The sequence below is a fragment of the Halichoeres trimaculatus genome, unplaced genomic scaffold (genome assembly GCF_033239565.1).
Source record: "Halichoeres trimaculatus isolate MK-OKI-2021-1 unplaced genomic scaffold, fHalTri1.1 fHalTri1_scaffold_3, whole genome shotgun sequence".
NCBI lineage: Eukaryota > Metazoa > Chordata > Actinopteri > Labriformes > Labridae > Halichoeres > Halichoeres trimaculatus.
In genome coordinates, this window is record NW_027437181.1 from 26491367 (window position 1) to 26512990 (window position 21624).

General features: G+C 40.2%; 1 protein-coding gene across 1 annotated transcript in view; it reads right to left on the minus strand.

Moving 5' to 3' along the window:
• The window catches only part of smyd3 (SET and MYND domain containing 3), a 111511-nt gene extending 90421 nt beyond the window's left edge, over nucleotides 1-21090 (minus strand). Inside the window, exon 1 of the mRNA XM_074667204.1 lies at nucleotides 20872-21090. Within this exon, the coding sequence (XP_074523305.1) occupies nucleotides 20872-21032 (161 nt within the window). The 5' untranslated portion in view covers nucleotides 21033-21090. The remainder of the gene's footprint in view (nucleotides 1-20871) is intronic.
• Between the last annotated feature and the right edge of the window lie 534 nt (nucleotides 21091-21624).

Here is a 21624-nt window from a genome sequence, read left to right on the forward strand (position 1 = left end):
TGTCTCGTGGATCATATCGAGGCATCAGTCTTCATTTCAGCCTGTTTCATAGAGTCCAGCTTCTACATGTTATTTCTTTGTTTTACAGGGTGGGCCAGAAAGATTTACCCATCATTTTTTTCGCACTATCCAAATGCTTGAAGACAAACATAACAAACCATGAACACAGTTTCTCTACTTTATCCTCTGTCACCAAAAAGATTTACATCTCAATATGGCCATCCTTTGCCTTTATCATCGCCTGGAGTCGACCTGACTGTCTGGCATGAGCGCTGCACTGTCTCTGCATCAAGTTTTGACCATGACTTCATCAGAGCTGTCTTCAAAGCGGTGACACTGCTGTGAGATACTCTTGAGACCTCCCTCTCCAGGATAGACCAGATCTCAAAGTCCATTGGATTGATGGATTCTCTTCCTCACCATCTCAACAACCCTTTTGGTCCGGACTGAACGTTTTCTTCCAGGGATTGGTTTGCTGGTGGTATTGCCAGTCTCCTCGTATCGTTTCATGACATTGTAGACAGTCTTACGACAAACATTCACCTTTTTCATGATTTGCATTGTTGTCAGTCCAGCCTCCCTCAAGGCAACAATCTGGTCGTGTTTACCCTTCGATGCCATACTCCACAATCATTAGGAGTAAACACATAAACTCAGGTACATCAAAAGCTCTGCTTTTTAAGAGAAACTATCCAAAATTTTAAGTTTTGTAGGACAAAAGTGAAACAAACAAAATAGAGATATAGAATGGGTCTATCTTTCTGGCCACCCTGTAACTGCCCCAGTTAAAAGACTTTATTTGGTTTGCCGACAAAAAACACATTTGACATCGTATTCAGAAACACTGAGCGACATTTTCAACAGCCTGCAGTTTAAAAGAACAAAGCTTTGCCTTAAACTGAGAGTATATGAAATACATGGATTTCAGTATGACTGATATGTGTGCTCATGCAGCCCTATTTGCAGTTTTTCACTTCCATAAAGATTTCTAAAGAGGAATTTAAGAGTGAGAGAAAAAGATAAACTGAAAAAAGCAAACTGACAAAATCACAGTCCAATACTATACGCTTACTAAACCACATAAACGCACAGATGCGCCTCAGCTACTGTTGTTATGGTGACCGCCTCCAGGCTGATAAGCTCTCAGCGTTTACAATGTATCCAGTCACACACACACACACACACACACACACACACACACACACACACACACACACACACACACACACACACACACACACACACACACACACACACACACACACACACACAATGTATAAATAAGTGTGTCACAGTATAGATAGCAACAGCACTCACATGATTCAGGTATTCAAGCAGGACCGGGGGTTTATATCTGGAGTGAACGTAATTGAATATTTTCACTCTGTAAGGGTCACACAGTGCTCATGAAAAACAAATATATCCGCTCTTTGCTTTCTGTAAAGGATACCAGAAATGTGTCCCATATATGCTATGTTTTTGGTAAAAGTATTTCTTACTTTGAATGTAATGGTTGAGCCATCTCAAACCTAAAGAGTCAGCCCTGCAACAACAACTCACAACACAATACAATAACAGCACAATATATGCTCGCAATAATAGCACAACATGATATTTTTATAGTAGCATCTTGCAGTTCAGAAGTTCAGCGTCCTGTTTGCTCCTGAGGATTCTCTGGCTCAGGAAGAAAGTAACTCCCACGCATTTTCTGTACATTTCACACACATTAGTTCCTGATTCAAACACACAGAAACAGCCCTGCTCTGGCCTCTGGGCAATAATCAACCAGAGTACAGAACATACACTGCTACATACAGTAGATACAGTATGACACACACACATACACACACTGATGTAACGCACCAGTGATCTAAGTATAGATAAGGATTATTACATTAGACTGAGGATAAAAAAAAGAAACACACACAAAGACAGGAGCAACAAATAGAAGAGATTTTCCCATAAGCCACTTCAGTCTCAGTATCTTTTGTTGTATTCCCGTCTCTCCTCTTTTTTTTTTACTCTCTTTCACTTCCTGATCAGTCCTCTCCCTCCACCCCTGCTGTTGCCCGTGTTAGATGTTGTGTGAAGTGACGGTCTTCTGGACGACAGGTCCACGGCAGGACTCCAGACACAGCAGGGAAACTCATGAATAACATTCATTGGGTTTCATTAGAAACATTCAGAGAGCTGAATTAAAACACCAACCTGACATCCTCTCTTCCCTCTCTCTGCAGACACTCCTCTTCATCTTAATGTCATAACCCCTCTCTTACTTTGATCTCTTTTCTCCTCACTGGTCTCCTCATAACAGAGAGTTACGGGGTTATTCTTGCTGTCAAGCCATCTATCTACCATTCTTATTTCCTCGTCCACACTGGGGACCAGTAACAAATCAATACATCCCAACACAAAGGTTATACAACAGATACATGCTGCGTGCTGTAACTGCAAGAAAACAAGAAGAGAGATCTTCTACAATCTTTTAAACCTGTTTCACTTTGATGTCTCGTGAAAAGTCAGACATGAAACCTAAAGCCCTGTTTCCACCAAGCAGTCTGGTTCAGATCAGTACGGTCTGGTGCGGGTTCTCGGCTAAGCTCGGGTTTTGTTCGTGTTTCCAAAGCCGACCATGCCCCCTCGTGGTAAATGGCATACAAGCTGGATGCTGACAGCGGCATGTAGAGTGACGCCATAGCAGTGCGACACAGTGTACCCCGCTAATGTATCCAGCGAAGAAGAAAAACGCGACACAGTAAACAAAGAGCAACGATGGAAGATGTCCAGCATTTTGTCCTCTCTGTGATAAGCATGTAGCTCTTTAATTCAAAGTGCAATCAAACTTAGTTTCAGAGAAGCCTGTGTGCCGCCAGGAGAAATACAGCCGCTGTCGCACGGAGAGTGACGATTCTTCCGACCAATTAACGGTCTGCAGTGCTGTTGCTCCACCTTCCAAGATCGGTTCAGTCCGGCACCCATACAAAAGGGTGCCAAAAAGTGGGAAGGCTCATCTTGTTTATTTGGGGATCTGTCCCAGGATAAGTCAGTGGAAATGCCGCAAAAGTGCGCCCTACCAAGACAATCCAAACTGGACTGCTTGGTGGAAATGCAGCTTAATAAACATATATTTATACCACTTGGTGTGACTGAAAGCAATAAAACTAAATTCTTAGTAGAATAATCATGCTTTTAAACATTTATACAAGATATTTCAATGAATCACAACACAACAAGGTAATTGCTTTTAAGGCCCATTACTGCTTAACATTTAATACGGATGGGGCCTTCTGTTACGATTTATACCTAGCAGTACTACAGAAAACTTTGGGGGCAGTGTTGCTGTTACTACCTGAAACATAGCTCTAGAAATAACAACGGCAGAACCTTTGCCATGTATTTAACGGCCTCACCAACCACCGCCCCCTACAACGCTGCCTCTGCTTTGTCTTTTATGCAAGAGGTACAATAGCAATACCTCCTCCACAGTCAGCATGTAAGTTTTTGAGGGGCCATTTACACGACAATGGTTTTAGGCTGAAACGCAAAAGTATTGTTGCGTTTCGGCCTCGTGTTTACACAGAAACAGTGTTTTACCCAAGTGGCAACTTCCAGTGTAAGAATATGAGACAATGCGGAAGTGCTGACATCTGCTGTTTCTCGAGTGTCCGCTTGAGGTTGGCTCCAGAAGTACCCGAAGTGACATACACACAAAGCCAAAAAAATGCTATCAAAGCAAAAATTAACCTATTTACAGCATGGTTCAAAACGCCTCCTGTCTGAGTTGCTAATTATACTATCGGCACACACTGTATGGGGGTGAATTTTTTTCTAACTCTGCCGTTCAGAGGATATTGAGATCGCAAGCTCGCCTAATCAGAGGCACAGCTCAGGGTCATGTGACCGACAGGCGCCCTATAGCAAAGCCTTTGCCACTACCAATATGCTGCTGCGACTGTTGCCATATTAACAGTTAGCCAGTGTTTTTAGTGGAAACGCTGACATCACAATCCGCTTCTTGCAACAGGACCGTTGTTACAATTTCGCTCAACAAAATGAGCATCTGTTGCTCCACCTTTGCACTTAGTATTCGCCAATACACCAAATGATCGATTCAACTCTTCTTCGGTGGAGATCTACTAAAAGCGGCTTCTGGACAAGACAGTTATAGCACCAAGTACAGGCATGGCATGCTTACTACAGCATTTTTTGTTGTTTCCCTGTAATCACAGATTTTTTTCACTGCATTTTAGCATTTTCAGATGAAACGTTGTGTAAACGGGGCCTGGGTTTGTTGCTGTCATAAACTTTTGACTCTGGGCTGCCCCCTCTGGTGGATGTATTGGATAAACAGCAATACCAACGTGAATATACATAGACATATGGAAGTATGTGAGCAGTGATGGTAACATTATTTGAAAAGGACCAATACACTTTTGTACATAGGGGGAGTATAAATGGGCTTTTAGACATGGGTTGAGATAATTTAATTTCAGTAAATATTGATTATGTAATAATGCTGGCAAATAAAACAACTCAAGCATTCATGCCCATACTGAGTATACTGATCAGACTGTTCCCCTGGTTTTCTCCTCTAGACTGACAGCTAAATGTGTTTTGAGTCTTGGTTTTAAGGCTATTCAGAAGTTGATAAAACTGTCTGATAGAAAAACATTATCTCAACAATTAGATGATCATTACTAAAAGATGAAAGTCACGTACAGGTATGCAAATGATGTGACAAAAAACAGAAGAAATGAAATCAGGAAGAAATGCAACAAAACAAATAAAGGGACAATAAACCTGTCACCAGGCAGCGGAGGATGGGACTGAAACACTAATTGATATGCACGAGCAGAGGTATGTGTGCACAGTCAAATTTGAAAAATCTAGCTATTGGGTGTCTAATTAGGCTTACCTCAGCACGTGCGTTTGTGTGTGTGTGTGTGTGTGTGTGTGTGTGTGTGTGTGTGTGTGTGTGTGTGTGTGTGTGTGTGTGTGTGGTTATTTATTTTCTGTGAGTGTTTACTATGCTGCAGTCATAAGAGAGTGTTTGTTCTGTGTTCAGGAGCTGTCTGGTTGTGCCTGAGTGGGTTTTCTTATTTCCAGGCTGACTGGCCAGCACAGCAAGACACAAGTCACTCCCATATAACAGGAAACAGTATGTGGTGCTGGTGATCACTAAGGCATATTAGGATACATCAATCTCAAGATTCCTGATGAGTCAAAGTCAAAAAGCTAGACAAACATGTCCCCTTCCTTAGCTCTGTCTGCTGGAGTCACTCCTGGTTCCAGTTGCTTACACTGTCTGCTGATATTAGACACAACGTGAAAGCGGTTCCTTTAAAACTGCTTGGCTGATAAGCTTTCTCACCCAGAACATTCTTCTCCCCAGTTCTGCTTCTGCTGCTGTGTGTTTCAGTGTAAATATAAGGATGTAGGCATGAGTGTTCAACCAATGAGCCCCACTTCCTGAAGGGACACTAGTGCCATCTAGAGTTTCAGCTTAGCCACAGTCATACAGTGAAAACAGAGCTAATCCACTCAGTACGCTGCAGACATCCACAGCGCAGCTTCAACAACACGTCAACACATGGCTTCAGTTGGTGACTGGCATGTAAAGTAACACTGTGTGTGTGTCGGTGTGTGAGTGTGTGTGTGTGTGTGTGTGTGTGTGTGTGTGTGTGTGTGTGTGTGTGTGTGTGTGTAGGAGATGCCAGCTGTGCAGTTTTCCGTCTTGCAGCTCTTGCTGTGCTCTTAATGGTTGTTTAGAGGATGATTCATCGACACCCGAGGGGCCCCAGGTGGGACACGTCTCCTTATGGCTCGATCATCATCATGATGATGGGAGGACATGTGCAATCACACATGATGTGACCTACAGGGAGGATCCACCTTTTTAAAACATTTTTCACTCTTTCAAGCTCTACTCAAGAGTGCAGAGAGGCCATTTCTTTAGTGAATAGAATAGAATAGAATAGAATAGAATAGAATAGAATAGAATAGAATAGAATAGAATAGACTAGTAACAAAGACAACAAAATTGAAGTCACATGTGAATGGCATGATGCAACTCTGCCCTCTGGTATTCCCTCTGTTGCTGGGTTAGCACAGCTAGCTCGTCCATCTTCTTGGAGATAGATCTTACGTTCCCAATAACGATGGATGGACGGACAGATCGTTGTTGTCACTTCTTAGCTCACACCTGAGAACCAGCACGTCTTCCTCACCTCCTTCTCCTCACCTTGTGGGAAACATCAGGCCTTACACCAGTTAGCATTGACATGCTACAGGCTGCAAACAGCTGAGTTCACATGTAAACAATGCAGGCATGGTTACATGTAGGATCTCCAGACAGACACAGGAGAATAAGTAATAAAAATATCACTGAAGCCACAAAAAAGTTTGGTGTCCATGACCAACAAATGAGCCATACAAAGTAATGATCCACTCCAAATACAAAGATTACAAAAAAGAGACAAAAAAAATTACAAGAAATAGACAAAGAAGAGAGAGCTGCTGCAAAAGGCAGCCATATCGAACAGGGCGGCGCCTAGTAACCAACAAACTTTAACACTCATCATTCAAAAGCTAAAATTGTCTCTGTATGTTGATATTTTGGTTGTTTCAGGATGTTTCTGGGCAGAGAGTAAACGTTGGTTATCAGCAAATCTCAGTGTAAAAGTGACTTTGCGTGTTGAACATAGCAAGTAGAAGCCAATTAGAGCAGCTATAATAGTGGACGCTTTTCACTTAACGAGGGTGAAGCTTGGCTCAACTTTCACTCCCTTTCTGGCACTTGGAGAGCAGCTTGGGACGAAGAGCGCCACGAGTTGGCTTTCTGCTGACCAGGTATATCTCAAACACCCGTGATTAGCTTGTGCTAACACGCCAAGTCAGGTGCGCAGCTCTCAAGTCTCTCCCATGTAAAAACGCGATGCTGCAGGTGGTTGCTGGGCTAGTGAGTGTGTTCACGTAGTCACAGTCAGAGGCTGTGGGTGTTTGCTGCTGCTAGCACAGAGCCAAGGAGGAGGAGCCCAGTTTAAATGTTGTGTTTACTGAGAAGAAACATAAATTCCTGCAGATCCTACCTTTAAAGACTATAGCTGCATTGAGCTATTGTGTTCTGTTTTCTCTGATCCATTAGAGAAATGGAGGGCAGGGTCACAGGCTACTGCACAGGAGGTGAGAGCTGCGTCAAATCTAGCATGCACCCTCTGCTGTGACACTCGGGTTATTGTTGGGCACACGTAGCAGCTGGTGGGTGCTGTGTCCGGGCTGACATTGATGCCCTGGCAACAGTCCAGAGATCATTCAGTGGCAGTGATCCTTCAACTGAGCTGGTGGCGGATGAAGAGGGAGGTTCATCTTCTGCGCTCTCATGAGATGAAAGTTTATTACGCACTGGTGGAGACCAGCGTAGCCGGCAAAAACACAAAGCCCCATTTAAAAAAATCAAAGCTCAGAAATGGCGTTGTTGGATAGAAGATATGTCTCCACTATTTCTGAGAGCCCAGATATGTAAGCAAATGGAAGATTCTCTCTCTCGTCTTTTATTGCACCTCTTTGTGTGTAACACCATGCAATTTTTTGGCTGCCTTTCAAACGTGCTACACACAGACACAAAAACTGAGACCGCTAATAGTTACAGGTTTGATAAATCACTCTGCGAGTGCTAAATGATTATTTTTGCATCTCCTCCTCCTGGATATGATTGGCTAATCTAGGGGTGGCCAACCAGTCAGAGACCAAGAGCCACCAAAAATATTGTGGTACTACAAAGAGCCACATCACACACATGGTCTTACAAACACACTTCCTCTCTCACATAAAGGAAATGACATAAAATGAAAATCAAAACATTTCTAATCTTCAAAACGAGATTTATTGTGTTTGTTAGTGTGTTTAAATTTCATACTAGAGAAGAGAAACTGAAACTTAAGCATCAACCTGTACACCCAAACATTGATCAACACTGATCCCAACATTGGCATCATTTAAATATTTTAGACTGATCGGCACACTGCTACTCATAGCTTTATATATATATTTCTATGAATGGATCGAAGAGCCACACACTGAAAGGCAAAGAGCCACATGCGGCTCGTGAGTCACAGGTTGGCCACCCCTGGGCTACTCAAATACCTGTCAAAACATGAACAAATTGTATTGAAATTCTATCGACCACGTCTTATATTTCTATCGAGGAAAAGTTATTTCAGGATATTTATCGTTTTATTGCTCAGGCCTAGTGGTATCTGTAAGTTTTGGCTCATAACTGAGGCTTTTTTTTCAACCTTCAAAACAATAAAATAATTGAAATATTTTACTCCAATGCTTAGTTTGGACCTTTGTGACTTCCAGTTGATATGCAATCTTTCTGTGTCCAAAAATAATCAATGGCCTCCTGTGAAATTTCTACTGTGACACCTACTATGGCATCTGCCACTGAATGTTAATTGTTTATCCAAGTGAATGGAGAGGGGCGGGGCTTAGCCATAGGTCCATTACCTCCCGTGTTTGTTTATCTTCTGAAGTCATGTTTTTACCACATTAGCACCTGTGAGATCTCATGCCTTTGGGATCATTTCCACAAGCATGTGTGCTGTAGCGTACTTATAGAGTTATTTAGTGTGTGCAGTCCAAGAGTTGTCATGTCAGCAATAGATCCTAAGTCTCTTTGGTTTCTATGATTTTTAAATCAGTAAAGATCTAAAAGTCATCATCAGTGTGCCTGGGCTGAGTTGTTTCTGTAGATTATGGCAAATGTTTCCCAGCAATCTTAGTTCATTTGTTGTAGATCAATATAAATTTAGTTTGATATTTAAATGCCCTTTTCACAGCAGAGCTATGGGCAGACTACGGTGTTTGAGGCCAGCATCTCAAATGTGTCATGAACCTCTTTGGACATGCCAGTGCAATCATCATTTCAGGAAGTCTTTGATAAAACCTCATGAAACTTTTTCAAATAGACCATTTTGAGCAGTTCATGATTCTGCAGGATGAATATTAACTCCTTTACACATGGGGAGACGTGTTACTAGTTTGAGGCTGAGCAAATCACTTGGTTTGCAAATTTTCTAGCTGTGAGCGTGCATGTGGGAGTTTGTGTGTGTTTTCCCAACACCAAGATGTTTTGAGACACCTGGGTATCTACCTGCAGGAGGCAGGGGAGGCTGCAGGGATATGGAGAACAAGACAGAGGGAGAGGGGAGAAGCAGGTGCACAGAAACTAATCTACATTTAGAATAAGGCAGGAAGAAAAGGCAGGGCCGATGGGAAAAAAATAAGTGTCTGAATGATAAGTGATAAGGAGCTGGTGGAAGAGAACACGGAGTACAAGGTGGGAAATGGAGGAAGATATCGGTGTCAGAAGCAGCAGATGGGAGGATAAATTGAGAGGAGGGGAGAAGTGAAAGGAGGAGGAGGAGTGCTGACTTGCCTTTTGAACTCCTTCCCTCCTCTCATCTGCTCCGGCTCCTCTCTCTGTTGGCTCGTCTGGTTGCATCTAAAGTAGCAATCTGCATGCTTCATATAACACTGTCTCCACACACACTCATCAGTGTGAGTGTGTAGGTGAGAGAAAGGTGGAAAGAGGGTGTGTGCATAAGCGAGAGATAAAACGTGAGAAGAGAGGGTGCATATGTTAAGAGACAAGGGCTGAATGTTTGACAAAGATACAGAATATAAAGACAAAGAACAGAGTGAGAAATGATTTGTAATCAAACACAGAGCGGTGTGCCTGCGTGTTTGTCAATGATAATGAGGATATGCAGATCCAGTGAAGAGCTCACAAAAAGAGGCCTGATGTGACCCGCAAATGCAAATCACTTTGTCAGTTCAATTTCAATTGCCCTGGTGACACAAAACCCCACAGAAACTCAAGTGATCAAACGTGACTTCAGAAGACAAACAAATAGAGAGGATGTTCTCTGGTGTTCTCTGGCTGTCCTGGCATGTGTTCTGTTTCACAGCATAAAGACATTAAAGTGAGAAAACAAGTATGGTGAAGTCCTGGCTGAAGAGACAGTACACACGTGCTGGTCATTTTTTTGAAACTCAACTTGGTTTGGGCACAGTTGTATTTACCTTCACAGCCAGCAGTAAAAGTATACAACATCTGGTTGGTGACTACTCCTGGTCTGCTTCTCTTATTGTTTGTTAAGGTGTAATGTTAGAGGCAGTCCAATCTGGAATTATGAATATTAAACATCTGATGTCTGCGATCCCAGGATGGGGAGACTTCAACTTGGCTGGAATCAGTAAAATATCCCTACTGGCACCACACACTTAACACTATACTAAGACATATGATTAGTGATGAAATATCTTAAATCAGACCACACTCTCATCAGTGAGGTTGTCAGATCACTAAATCTGAAAAAAGTGAAAAGTTGCTGTTTGTTTTAGGACGACAGCTACAGCATAGCTGTTTCAGTGGGCAATTTGGCTACTGACTTTATTTTATAAACAAGGACTAGAGGAAGCTCAGTTTGCATCTCAGCTGCCACTGGAACGTTCAGTAATAGATCTGCTCCATTTAAAAAAGATAAAAACCATGAAGGCTCTGATCCACAAGCTTTAAGTAACATCGAATCAGCCCAACTCTACTAGGGATGCACCGATCCAGCTTTTTATGTCCCGATACCAAAACCTGGGCTTTGGGTATTGACCAATACCAATCCTTATCCGATACCAGTGTTCAATAATAAAACAATAACCTGCATGCTCTACTGTGGGATACTGGTTTTAATTAAAAGCCAAAAATGTGTCCATATGGAATTATTGGAGTTAATATTTATTAAAACTATAAGTGTTTAAATATTTAACAGCAGTTTGGTTAAAAAGATTCTTCAGAATTTACAGAAATGACTATTTGATTGTAAAATTTTATACCTTGTAGTCCAAATTATAGACTTCCCCACCTACACCTGATACATCTTTGAGGAGCTGGATTGGCACTGATACCCAATACCAGGATCAGATTGGTGCATCCCTAAACTCTACTCTACTGGTGGAGATCTTTCTAAACCCGCCTCTGGACAAGACAGTTAAAGCACCAACTACAGGTCTGGCCAGCTGACTAAAGCAATTTTAGTCACTCAGCATTTCCATGTAAAGGCAGATTTTTTTGTTCTCTACGTTTTTTTTTTTGTGTTTTGAGGTGACATGTTGTCATGTAAATTTGGGTTTTCATGTACGACAGTACAAGATAAAGTAGGATTTTACTGAGTGACAAAGCAAACAGCTAAAGAGGAAAATTAGGTCCCCTTTAAGGTCCCCTTGGATTTAGGATCCACAAAATTTGAAGACCAACACAAGTGGAAAATGACAACTAGCTGAGCCAAACTTTACGAAGTCTTGTGAGTAGTATAACAGATACCCTAACATAAATAAAAGGCTAGTTGATTCTTTTGAGCAAATGAAAATTAAAACAACCTTCCTCACCTACAATCCAAGGGGTTAAATGTAGGGGGTAAAGCCTTCATGAATTCTGTTTTATCCCCCACTCTGGCTCATCTCCTAAATAATTAGGGATGGGTACCAAATTAGGTACTTTTAGAGGTACCGAATTCCATCTGTTTGGGTTCACGTGAAGTCAAACGGTACCATGTTTAGGACCTAAATGCATCTTTGTGACTGTGAGGGAATGAAAGAGTAGGTGAGTTTCCAATCTGGACATGAACACAGCAATGCAAGTTTATATGTTCAGAAATATATATGTTAAAATAAAAAAAACTTTGAGATTGTATTATTTAACAAATTAATATTTATTAGCACATAGACACACATCAAAGTACTGAAAATTGGTACCATCAAGCACTTTTATGGATTGTTGTTTCAAATATGAAAGGTACCCATGCCCATGTGTAACAACTCCTTTTTTAACATCAGTGTTAGAGGAAATGACATTGTTAGATTTTTGTTATTGTTTAGTATTATTGCAGTTGGGTAACGTTAGTGCCCAGTCTGACACATGAAATGAAACATGCTTAACATTACAGGTCCAACAGTTACTGTTCAGATCATTGTTTGCTTCTCTACATTTGCCCTGTTTTTAGTTTGGGTTTTTTTTTTGCACAAGTGCTCAGGATTTGAACGCAGATGAAATTAGAACAGGATGCTTCAAACACGTCTTGTCAAAACTCTCAGTTTGTTTGAGTAATGAAGGCCCCCTGGTAATTGGTTTATCTAACTTTGTATCAAACAAATCTCACAATAAATAAGACAAAAGTTAGAGACGTTTTGTTTTTGTTGATTGCTCGTTTTAGCAGTGTGTGTGTGCACGTGTGTGCACATGTGTGCATGTGTGTGCATGAGTGATGCTGTGTGGTCCAAAGAGACGCAGAGTGAGAGATTGGTGTCAAATTTAAAGGCTTCGACTGACAGAGGAAATGTTGCCTTGCACCCGTTATCTAACATCTCAAATACACACAAACACACACACCAACACACAAACACACGCACAAACACTCACACAAACACACACACACACAACCTGACAGCAAAGAGAAACACATCTCTAAGTTCTACTTTGGTCTGTCAAAACCAGAGGAAAAACCCATCAAAGCTGTTTGTGTGTGTGTGTGTGTGTGTGTGTGTGTGTGTGTGTGTGTGTGTGTGTGTGTGTGTGTGTGTGTGTGTGTGTGTGTGTGTGTGTGTTTGATGTGTTCTCTGTCCAACAGAGACAGTGTGTCTCCTCTCTCTGGTACCTCCCGTCCTTCCTGTCACAGTCAGCAGCAGCTCTTCAGCTGTCACAGTGACTGAGGAGGTTCAGTCTCAGTTTGTTTACCAACCTTTTCAGAACAGACTGTTTCTTTACTGAGTTAATCACTGATTTTCTTCTGAACTCTAGCTCCAGAACTAAACTTGGATCTTTTAGCAATATTTTACCCAGACTTTAAAGACTCTATCGGATTGAGATTTGACCACAATGCCATAACATAACTGCACTCCACCTTTGAACTTTCACAATGAATCCCACAACTGTGTAGTATTGTAGTTAAGGACACAAAAATGGAAAAACTGTAAGCAAGAGTTTACGTCTTTTTTTAAATAAATATAGTTTTATTAGATTCAATATGCGTCACATTCAACAAACAAGTCAAGAAATTATTTAGTTCAAGATATTAAAAGAGAAAAATAGATGCCTATGGACTAAGGAAACTGTACTTGTTTGGTTTCTTGAATTAAGACACTACTACTATTAAATAAGATGCCATTTTGGAAAGATCTATATTCTGTGTGCCCTAAAATAAGAAAGGTAAGCTTAAAGAAAAATTACAAACATCTTTCACTAGTATTACAAATAATCAGTGGTCCCCAGGTACTACTAATATCATGCTGAGCACAAGCGTGTTTTGTGCATTGTGTCACAGCATTGGGGAAGTATGAGAGGTAATGCTTTGTCTGACTGGTGGAAACAGCAGTGTGTACCTATGCTGGAAAACAGCATTAGAGTGATAAGAATTCATCCACGTGTTTGATATACAGCTTCAAAAACAACAGATATCCAATAAAAAATATCTACAGGTGATAACATCAAACAGAGCTCAGCAATACAAGATCAGTCAGAGGACGTGAAAGAGATTTTCAAGTAATAACTGGGAAATACAGGTTTTTCAAAACCTGGCATTATCATATTTCACAAAGTGACAAAATATACTCAGATTTTAAAACACACTTTCTCTCTTTAAACTTTTGAACTGTCTTAGCTTCACTCATACGGCTGTTCACTATGGCTGTTGACTATGAAACCTCTAATCCCTGTTTGTTTGTTGATCCCTGGTAACTAAACCCTGCTTTGTGTGTGTGTGTGTGTGTGTGTGTGTGTGTGTGTGTGTGTGTGTGTGTGTGTGTGTGTGTGTGTGTGTGTGTGTGTGTGTGTTTGACACCTCCCTTTATCTCTCATTACTTACATTCAACCTTCAAGGCATGTAATTAACTTCAACTTTGATGCCTCCCCCCTTCCCACCTCTTTATTTCAATCATTAAGACACACACACACACGCACACACACATGCACACACACACACACACACACACACACACACACACACACACACACACACACACACACACACACACACACACATACACACACACACACACACACACACACACACACACACAGAGAACACCTCTCTGTTGTTATTGCAATAAGATACAAGCAAAAAAAATTACACACACGCACATTCTGAAAAGCCCTGCTGTGAGACTAATTGTGTTTCAGTGGAAAACAGAGGAGGAAACTTTGCTCGTCTATGAGACCACTCTTTGCTTCGGGCTGCATGCAGGTGTGTGTTGTTTGTTTGTGTGTGTGCTCTCTGTATGTTCAACATGTACTGTAACAGCACAGATCTCACGGAGGTATCAAATCAATAAAAGACAGGAAACACACTCAGTTTGATGAGTGTCGGCCAGCAGCTGAGCAGATGTATTCCTGACACTTACTCGATGTAAAAAATACATGACGAACCACACGATCACACACAAACACACACACACCAACATCCCTCAGGCACGTGAAAATTGGAATTCAGTGGAGGCACACTACTTCTAATGTATTACTAATTGATTTCTGTTTATAACTTTATCTTCTGTGAGCATGAAAGTGCTTTTTGTTATTGTATGTCAAGCTATAGTTTGAAGCTTGTAGCATGTACCACTAAACTGTGTGTCTGTGTCAAGGCAGATAGAGGGGCATGTGCACATAGTTAACAGACCAGTCTATTAGGGCTGAGTATTAACAACAGGCTCATGATACCATTAACATCACGATACTTGGGTCATGATACGATAACATCACGTTATCACAATATTTTGATATATTGTGATATTCTACACAGCTAACTATTTGATTGGAAACATTTTTTCTATTTTATTGTGTCTGAATAATGAAAGTAAGATGCAGTGTTTCATACACTTAACTTGAAAACATAAAGTGCATCAAGTTTGACCCTTTAACTACTGTGAGATTAAACTAATGCTGCAAAAAAATATTTTGGGTGAAGGATGTGGTCAGTTGGTGAAACTGATAAATGTCACTTGGTGAAACCACTGTTACTCATAAAGAAAACTAATACTGCTTAAAACATGACTATGATTACTATTTTATCAGCGTACTACACTGTAAAATTTAAAGTGATTTTAAACTAACTGACCCAGGAATAGAGAGAGAACACTGATGTTTACAGCATCAAAACCCACATCATCAATAGGGATGTGAATTGATAAGATTTTGTCAATACCGATGTCCTAATCGATTCTGCTTATTGATCTGATTCTTTATCGATTCCCTTATCAATTCCTGTTGTGAATTTTCTTGGTACAAAAAGTAGCTTCACAGGTTTTCTGTGTCAAAAACATTTAATTGAGTTTATACTGTAAGTGAATAAAATGTAATTGGTCCCTAAGTCTGGATATTTCTGGGCATAATTATACAGAAACAGGTAAAAATTGCACACAACATGACGTTGATGTACTGTGTTGTAATATATTAATAATTTGAGTAGGCCATCTAGTGTCTCAAAGTGGTTATAGCAATGGTTTAAGTTGTTTGGAAGCTTTCTGTAGTTATGAAGTCAGCCATGGGCCTTTCAGTTGCCTGTTAGCTTTTGATATTAGAAATTCTCAGTATTTTTACAAAGAGTTGATGTGATATGTTTCTGTGATGAAAGTTGAAAATCTATTCTAAAGCTGAAGTCATAATGATGTATGCTAACTGCTAGCATATCAATGCAGTTTCCTATATACGTTAGCATCAAGCTGGCGCTATTTTGTTATTTTGGTAAATAAGGTGATTTATACCATTTTGAATGTACTGAATATGAATCTCCTGAGAGAGAGTAATGTACATTTCTTTATGAAGTCAGTTCTTCAGTAAAAATTCAAGCTGAAAATCCTGAATCAGAGTTTTCTTGGGAAACATTATCTAACTGCTAAGCTAAGATAGCTGCCGCAGACTAGTTGAGGTAAGGATCGGCGGCTCCAGCACAATGTAAAGAATTGATAAGGGAATCATTAAGCAGAAAGGCTAACGATATCGATGGACTGAAACATTTCTTATCAATTCTCAACAGAAACCGGTTTTCAATTCACATCCATAATCATCAAGTTTAAGAATAAAATATTTTAAATATACTTTGAAATTATATTAATTATACAGTTTGTGGGCAACATACAGTGGAGTAGCTCTTCTGTGCCATCTACAGGAGTTGAGGTGCAGAAGACGTATTGTACTTCCAACTCACCTAGAATATAAATTTTTATCTTTACAAAAATATTGATGTCAAGAGTTGAAATATTGATATTCTATCACAGGTCAAAGTATCGCAATATGTTGTATCAATATTTTTTCACATCTCTACAGTCTATGGAATAAAAGTGTACGATGATTCAGAGCGCTAAAAAACCATCAACATCATCAGACTTAAATTCCTCTTGCTCCACCTCAGCACCTCCTTTCACTCTGTGTCTGATTTGACCAGTGCCATGTGTTTTGTCACTGATCCTCACTCTGTTCTATACCCCTAAGGGTCTTTGCTGCTGCTCTCCCTGCATATGCTTTTCACGTAAAAGAGAGGAGAGGTGTTCTCAGGCTTCTCTCAGGCTTCGGTATTTCACATAGGCAGAGGGAAGGCAGGGAGCTCCCAGAACAGAGCCATACCACCAAATATAACTTATTAAATGTTTTTTTTCTTTGACAGGGGTGGTCCTGAGTGAAACAAATATGAGAGCTGTGTACAATGTTAATTGAAAAGGAAGCGGACTGTTTGATGCAAATGTTAAGGTCATAGTCTGCAAAAAAGTTACATTAACATGTGTTTGAGTTATCGTGACAAATACATTTATTCATTGACAAATGTTTTGGGGCTTTTTAAGCTACTAATAACAGAAACACCTCCTGCTAAAAATGAGTAAACCCATGAACAGCCTCTCTCATCCATTCTCTGTGTTTCTAAACAGCTGACAGCCTGTGAGGGAATCAGCTGAAGGGATGAATTCAGATTACACAAAATAAACAACCCCGCCCTGCTGGTTCTTCATGCAGCAGCATTTCTTCACATTACATCCCTGCAGGGGTTTTGTTGGCTTCTCTTTAGCCACACAAAATGACTTCTCTGACTGTAAAGTGAGAAAGGAAAAACAGAAACATGTAGAAGTAAGTGCTGCATAGCAACACTCTACTCCTGCTGTCCACGAAGCAGGCGAGGATGAAGCATCTTTTTTAAAGATGTTTGGACGGTTGAAGATAAGTATCAGCGGATCTCCCTCAGAGCTGCATGAGCAGTCCGCTGAGCTGGGATGCTGTGCTGAGGCAGCAGAGGCCTGCTGTTTGCACACTGACACGCTGATGCAATACAAATGAGCGATGCTGGGGTCATTGAAGCTAGAACGCTGGACTGTATTTACAATTCAACACACTGTGCTGTGCAAAAAAATATGTGTTTGTTTACCCAGCACACAGTCTGCTCCATCATACTGTATATGCACCAACCCTCAAATGACATCTGAACACATACAGGCAATAAATGCATGAGGTGAGCTATACCAGGACAGTACAAACACACAGAGAGAGCCAAACAGATTCAGCACGATGAAAAGCATCTCAAATATTGATCATGTTTATCATTTTTATTAAAATGATGAACAATTTGCTATATCTAAGTCAAAAACGAGGAAGGTGAAAGAATGAAGCATGTTTAAACGAACACCCTGCCAATCTAATTTGACATGTCTTACCTTTTAAGGAAAATTTGATGTAACTATGTATGTATGTATGCTGGCTTATATGATGTGCCCTCTCTCTATTAGCAATGTATAATGTAAAGTTATATACTGTTAGAGCAGGGTTATTAATTATTTTTATTTTTTATTATCATTATTTTGTTTGTTTTTTTAGTTGTTGTTGTTTTTTCTCTTGAGTTCATGTGTAGGTATGTTTATGTATACATGTATACTTGCTTTATTTACCTGCCTCTTTTTTTCTTGTTCTTGTTCTTGGTCTAAACATTGAAAATCTATAAATAAAATATTTAAAAAAATAATAATTATTATTATTTGACATGCAGCCCTAACTTTCCCTCTCTCTGCTTTGATATAATAACTGATCTCACCTCATTAAACATCCACCGCCTTTAGTTATTCTAACGTTTGAAAGTCCAGATCAGAACACGTCTACCTGCTGAGTACCTTTTACTTCAGAGCCCACGGCCTGAGTCCAAGATAAAAAGACTATCAAGACTAAGAATGTCAATTTCATACTCAAAGGAGAGCACAGAGGTGCTGCTGAACTCGTCATACTCCCATACTCTGAAAGTAATAACCAGCCATGAGCTTCATCTTTATGAATTCTCCCAGAGGCTACCTGCATTAACTGCTCTCATTATTCATCTTCCATTTGCTGTACAGCCTCATGTCCATATTATACACAGCCCACAGTGATTTACCTTTCATTCACCTTGCCTTCACCAGAAGTTTGCTCTTATTCCTTCATACAGTAGCTTGTCTCTTTTTGCAGATCTTGCTTTACCCACATACATGTGTTACCCTTGATGAAGTGGCTTTGGCTGCAGTAGAGAAAGCAGCCATGTGGCCATGAAGCATCCAGCTGGACAAATCTCACAGTAAATGAGACCAAACAGGACAAATATGCCTATCAAAGCCAATAAGGGCTGCACTGAGTTTCTCTGCCAGATTCAGAAATGTCTTTAGTCAGGTGATGAAAAAAGATCTGATTATGAGTGGAGCGATATAACGATGCAGATGTTCTCATACCCGTGCACTGCATGGCACAGTTAAGCCATTAACATCCCGCCAAGCTCAGTGGCTTGTGTACAAATGCTGAGCAGGCTCAGTCTATTCTGATTTTATATGAAGACATTAAGAAGGGAAGATGTCGATGACTTTAGGTGAGGGTTCATAGATGGGGCACAGTAGCAGGAGTTTAAGCACAGAGTGTCTTTGGCAGGGGAGCAGTGTCACAGTCTGTCTCTGAACCCACAGTGTCTCAGAGATTCTTGCCTCAGGGTGGGATACAAATTTTGAGAGGCATCTCATGTACATATCTGACATGTGATTTAAGATTGCTGTGTAAGGAAAATGACAAACTCTTAGTCAGGTAACAGATTATAGTGCAGGACATGATCAGCAAGAACAGGTCATTAAGCACTTGTGCCAGTAAAAAACAAATTGACAATTCCTCCCTAAAGTAAGTGGTCTGGCCAGGATGACACATGCACACCTTTAGGGCAAGACGACTCACTTATTGGTTTGATAAATATGGAAAAAGAAGACAGTCATCATGATCTACAGAAGTCTACCTAAGACAGCTGAGCCAATAAGAGACATTTTAGACTGATGTGTTGGATAGCCCCCTCCACAACCGTCACATACTTCTGAAGGAATATCTCCCAGAAGATCATGCTGTTAGAATGCACATCCATACAATAATCTCTAGATCATTCAAATAATAAGTACATGTGACTTTTTTGCAGGTGTTATTAAATATCAAACAGTTTATCTATTGTTTTACATTATTTTATCTCCCTACAAACCACCTGCACTGATACTGCAAATGTAGAAAAGTAGCATGCCTCCAGCAGTAAGCAGCAGTACTGTGATACCTCTACACAGGATTTCTCCCCAAGATATGAAATCTGGTGAGTCACTTGCTGTAAAAAGCAAAAGTTTTCAGGAACCTGTTGACCCTGCATTTAACCCCCTTCTAATTTACTGCACCCTCATATACTACATGACCTCAGGTTTATAATGAGGGAATGAAAATTATTTAGTTTACGTCATGTTAAAACTTTGGAGGGAAAGGTTCTTAATGATTTCTAATCACACAGAGCACATCTTCAAGACATGGCCTTAATAAGGAAGGAATTAAACATTCCTGCATATTCAAGCTTACAAAAATTGAATTCTAGTGCATATTCATAAAAAATTAATCCTATACAAAAAAACCAATGCCTTGCACCTAAACTTTTTACACTAATACTCAGTGAAAAGGGATATAAACCTCTACAAAGTCTACAGTAGTACAGCTGTACATTTTTCTAACTTAATGAAGTGTTACTAAATAAAGTGAAATATGCCTTACATTACTGACTGTGGTTCAGAAACTTCTACAGGAAGGTCTGCAAGAACTGCACTGTTAGGCCTCTGTGACTATGACATATTGTTAGCTTCATAGCATAATTGCCTTAACTTTTAAATGATAATTTGTAAGCATAATGGAATGATTTCCATAGTCAAAGAAATTTAACTGAAATAAATAATTTTACAAAAATTATATAGATTATCATAAATTAAATAAGAATCAAACTGATGAATTCACATTAAAATATGTTTGTTTGTTTTTTCTAAAAAAAAAAAAAAAAAAAAAAACAAGTTTAAATATTACCAAGGCAATAGTGATATAATAATGATATTAGGTTAACGAGATGATAATTAGAACTGCATTGGTCTCTCTAATGCTGAAAACACAATGGAACAATACTGCCACCTAGTGGCCTGCAGACCAGCTGCTGAAATGAATCTATCAACGTATATTTGATAAAGCTCAAAATGTATGATTAACTTTGGCTGCAGGGAAACACACGGGAAGTCAGAATGAGCAGAGACTGTTTCATATTCAGCTTCTATTCTGGCATACAAACACAACTTGGCAGAAAAGGAGAGGTAAACAGACCAAACGACGTGTTTGGGCTGCTCTGCTAAGCTACTGAAAGAGCTGACATGAATCATAAACATGTTCTGTAGCCTCAAGTCACCGACCCTAACTCTAGTCTACCAAGAAAACGAAACTACTCAGCGTTTTTTGTGTTAAAGCAGGATGCCGATAAGTCATTGGACAGTTTGTCTTACCGCGTAAAGCAGTGGTGGCAGACCTCTCTGGCCTGTTTGTTGGACACACAGCTCGCCAGCGGCTCGGCTGAATACACCAGCTCTCCTCCTCTGATCCTGGCTTTCGCCCGCACCCCGTTACCTTTACCCGGGCTCACAAAACGCTCCACCTGAGCTGCCATAGCTGCAGTTTCCCTCCACGTGAACCCAGTAGTGTTTACATCCGTAGTAGACGCACTATGCGTCATGACGTCGGCAACGCGTACACCATACACCCTTGACATCTCTCGTGCTCTTGGCATCTCTATATTGAAATAATGCGTCGGTCAGACTGATGCATTCTTTACATTACAGATAGGTTCATTCTACTACTTTTATATGTTGTATATGTTTTGCCGCAGGGTCCATTCTTTTCTACTCCGCTGTGTACAGGACTTAAAGATATCAATCTGTATGTGTGCCTGTGCCTGCCCAAAAGAAAAGTCACAACCTGGATTTAACTAAGCAAGTAGGTAAGAGCCTCCAATCGGATAATTATGATATGGGTGATTATGTTTCAACTGGCAAAAAGTTATTTGACCCTGTCTGACACAGTAAGAAGCTTCTCATTTCTTAAACAACCATATTCAGAGATACATTCTGTGGAAAAGATGTGAATTATTTTCAGAAGGATCAAATAATTGGCTTGCATCAAGTAAATTAAACCTCTAAGGACATTGCTGAAACTACATAAATTGGGCTGAGAACTGTCTGACATATAGTAAAAAGTGGGAG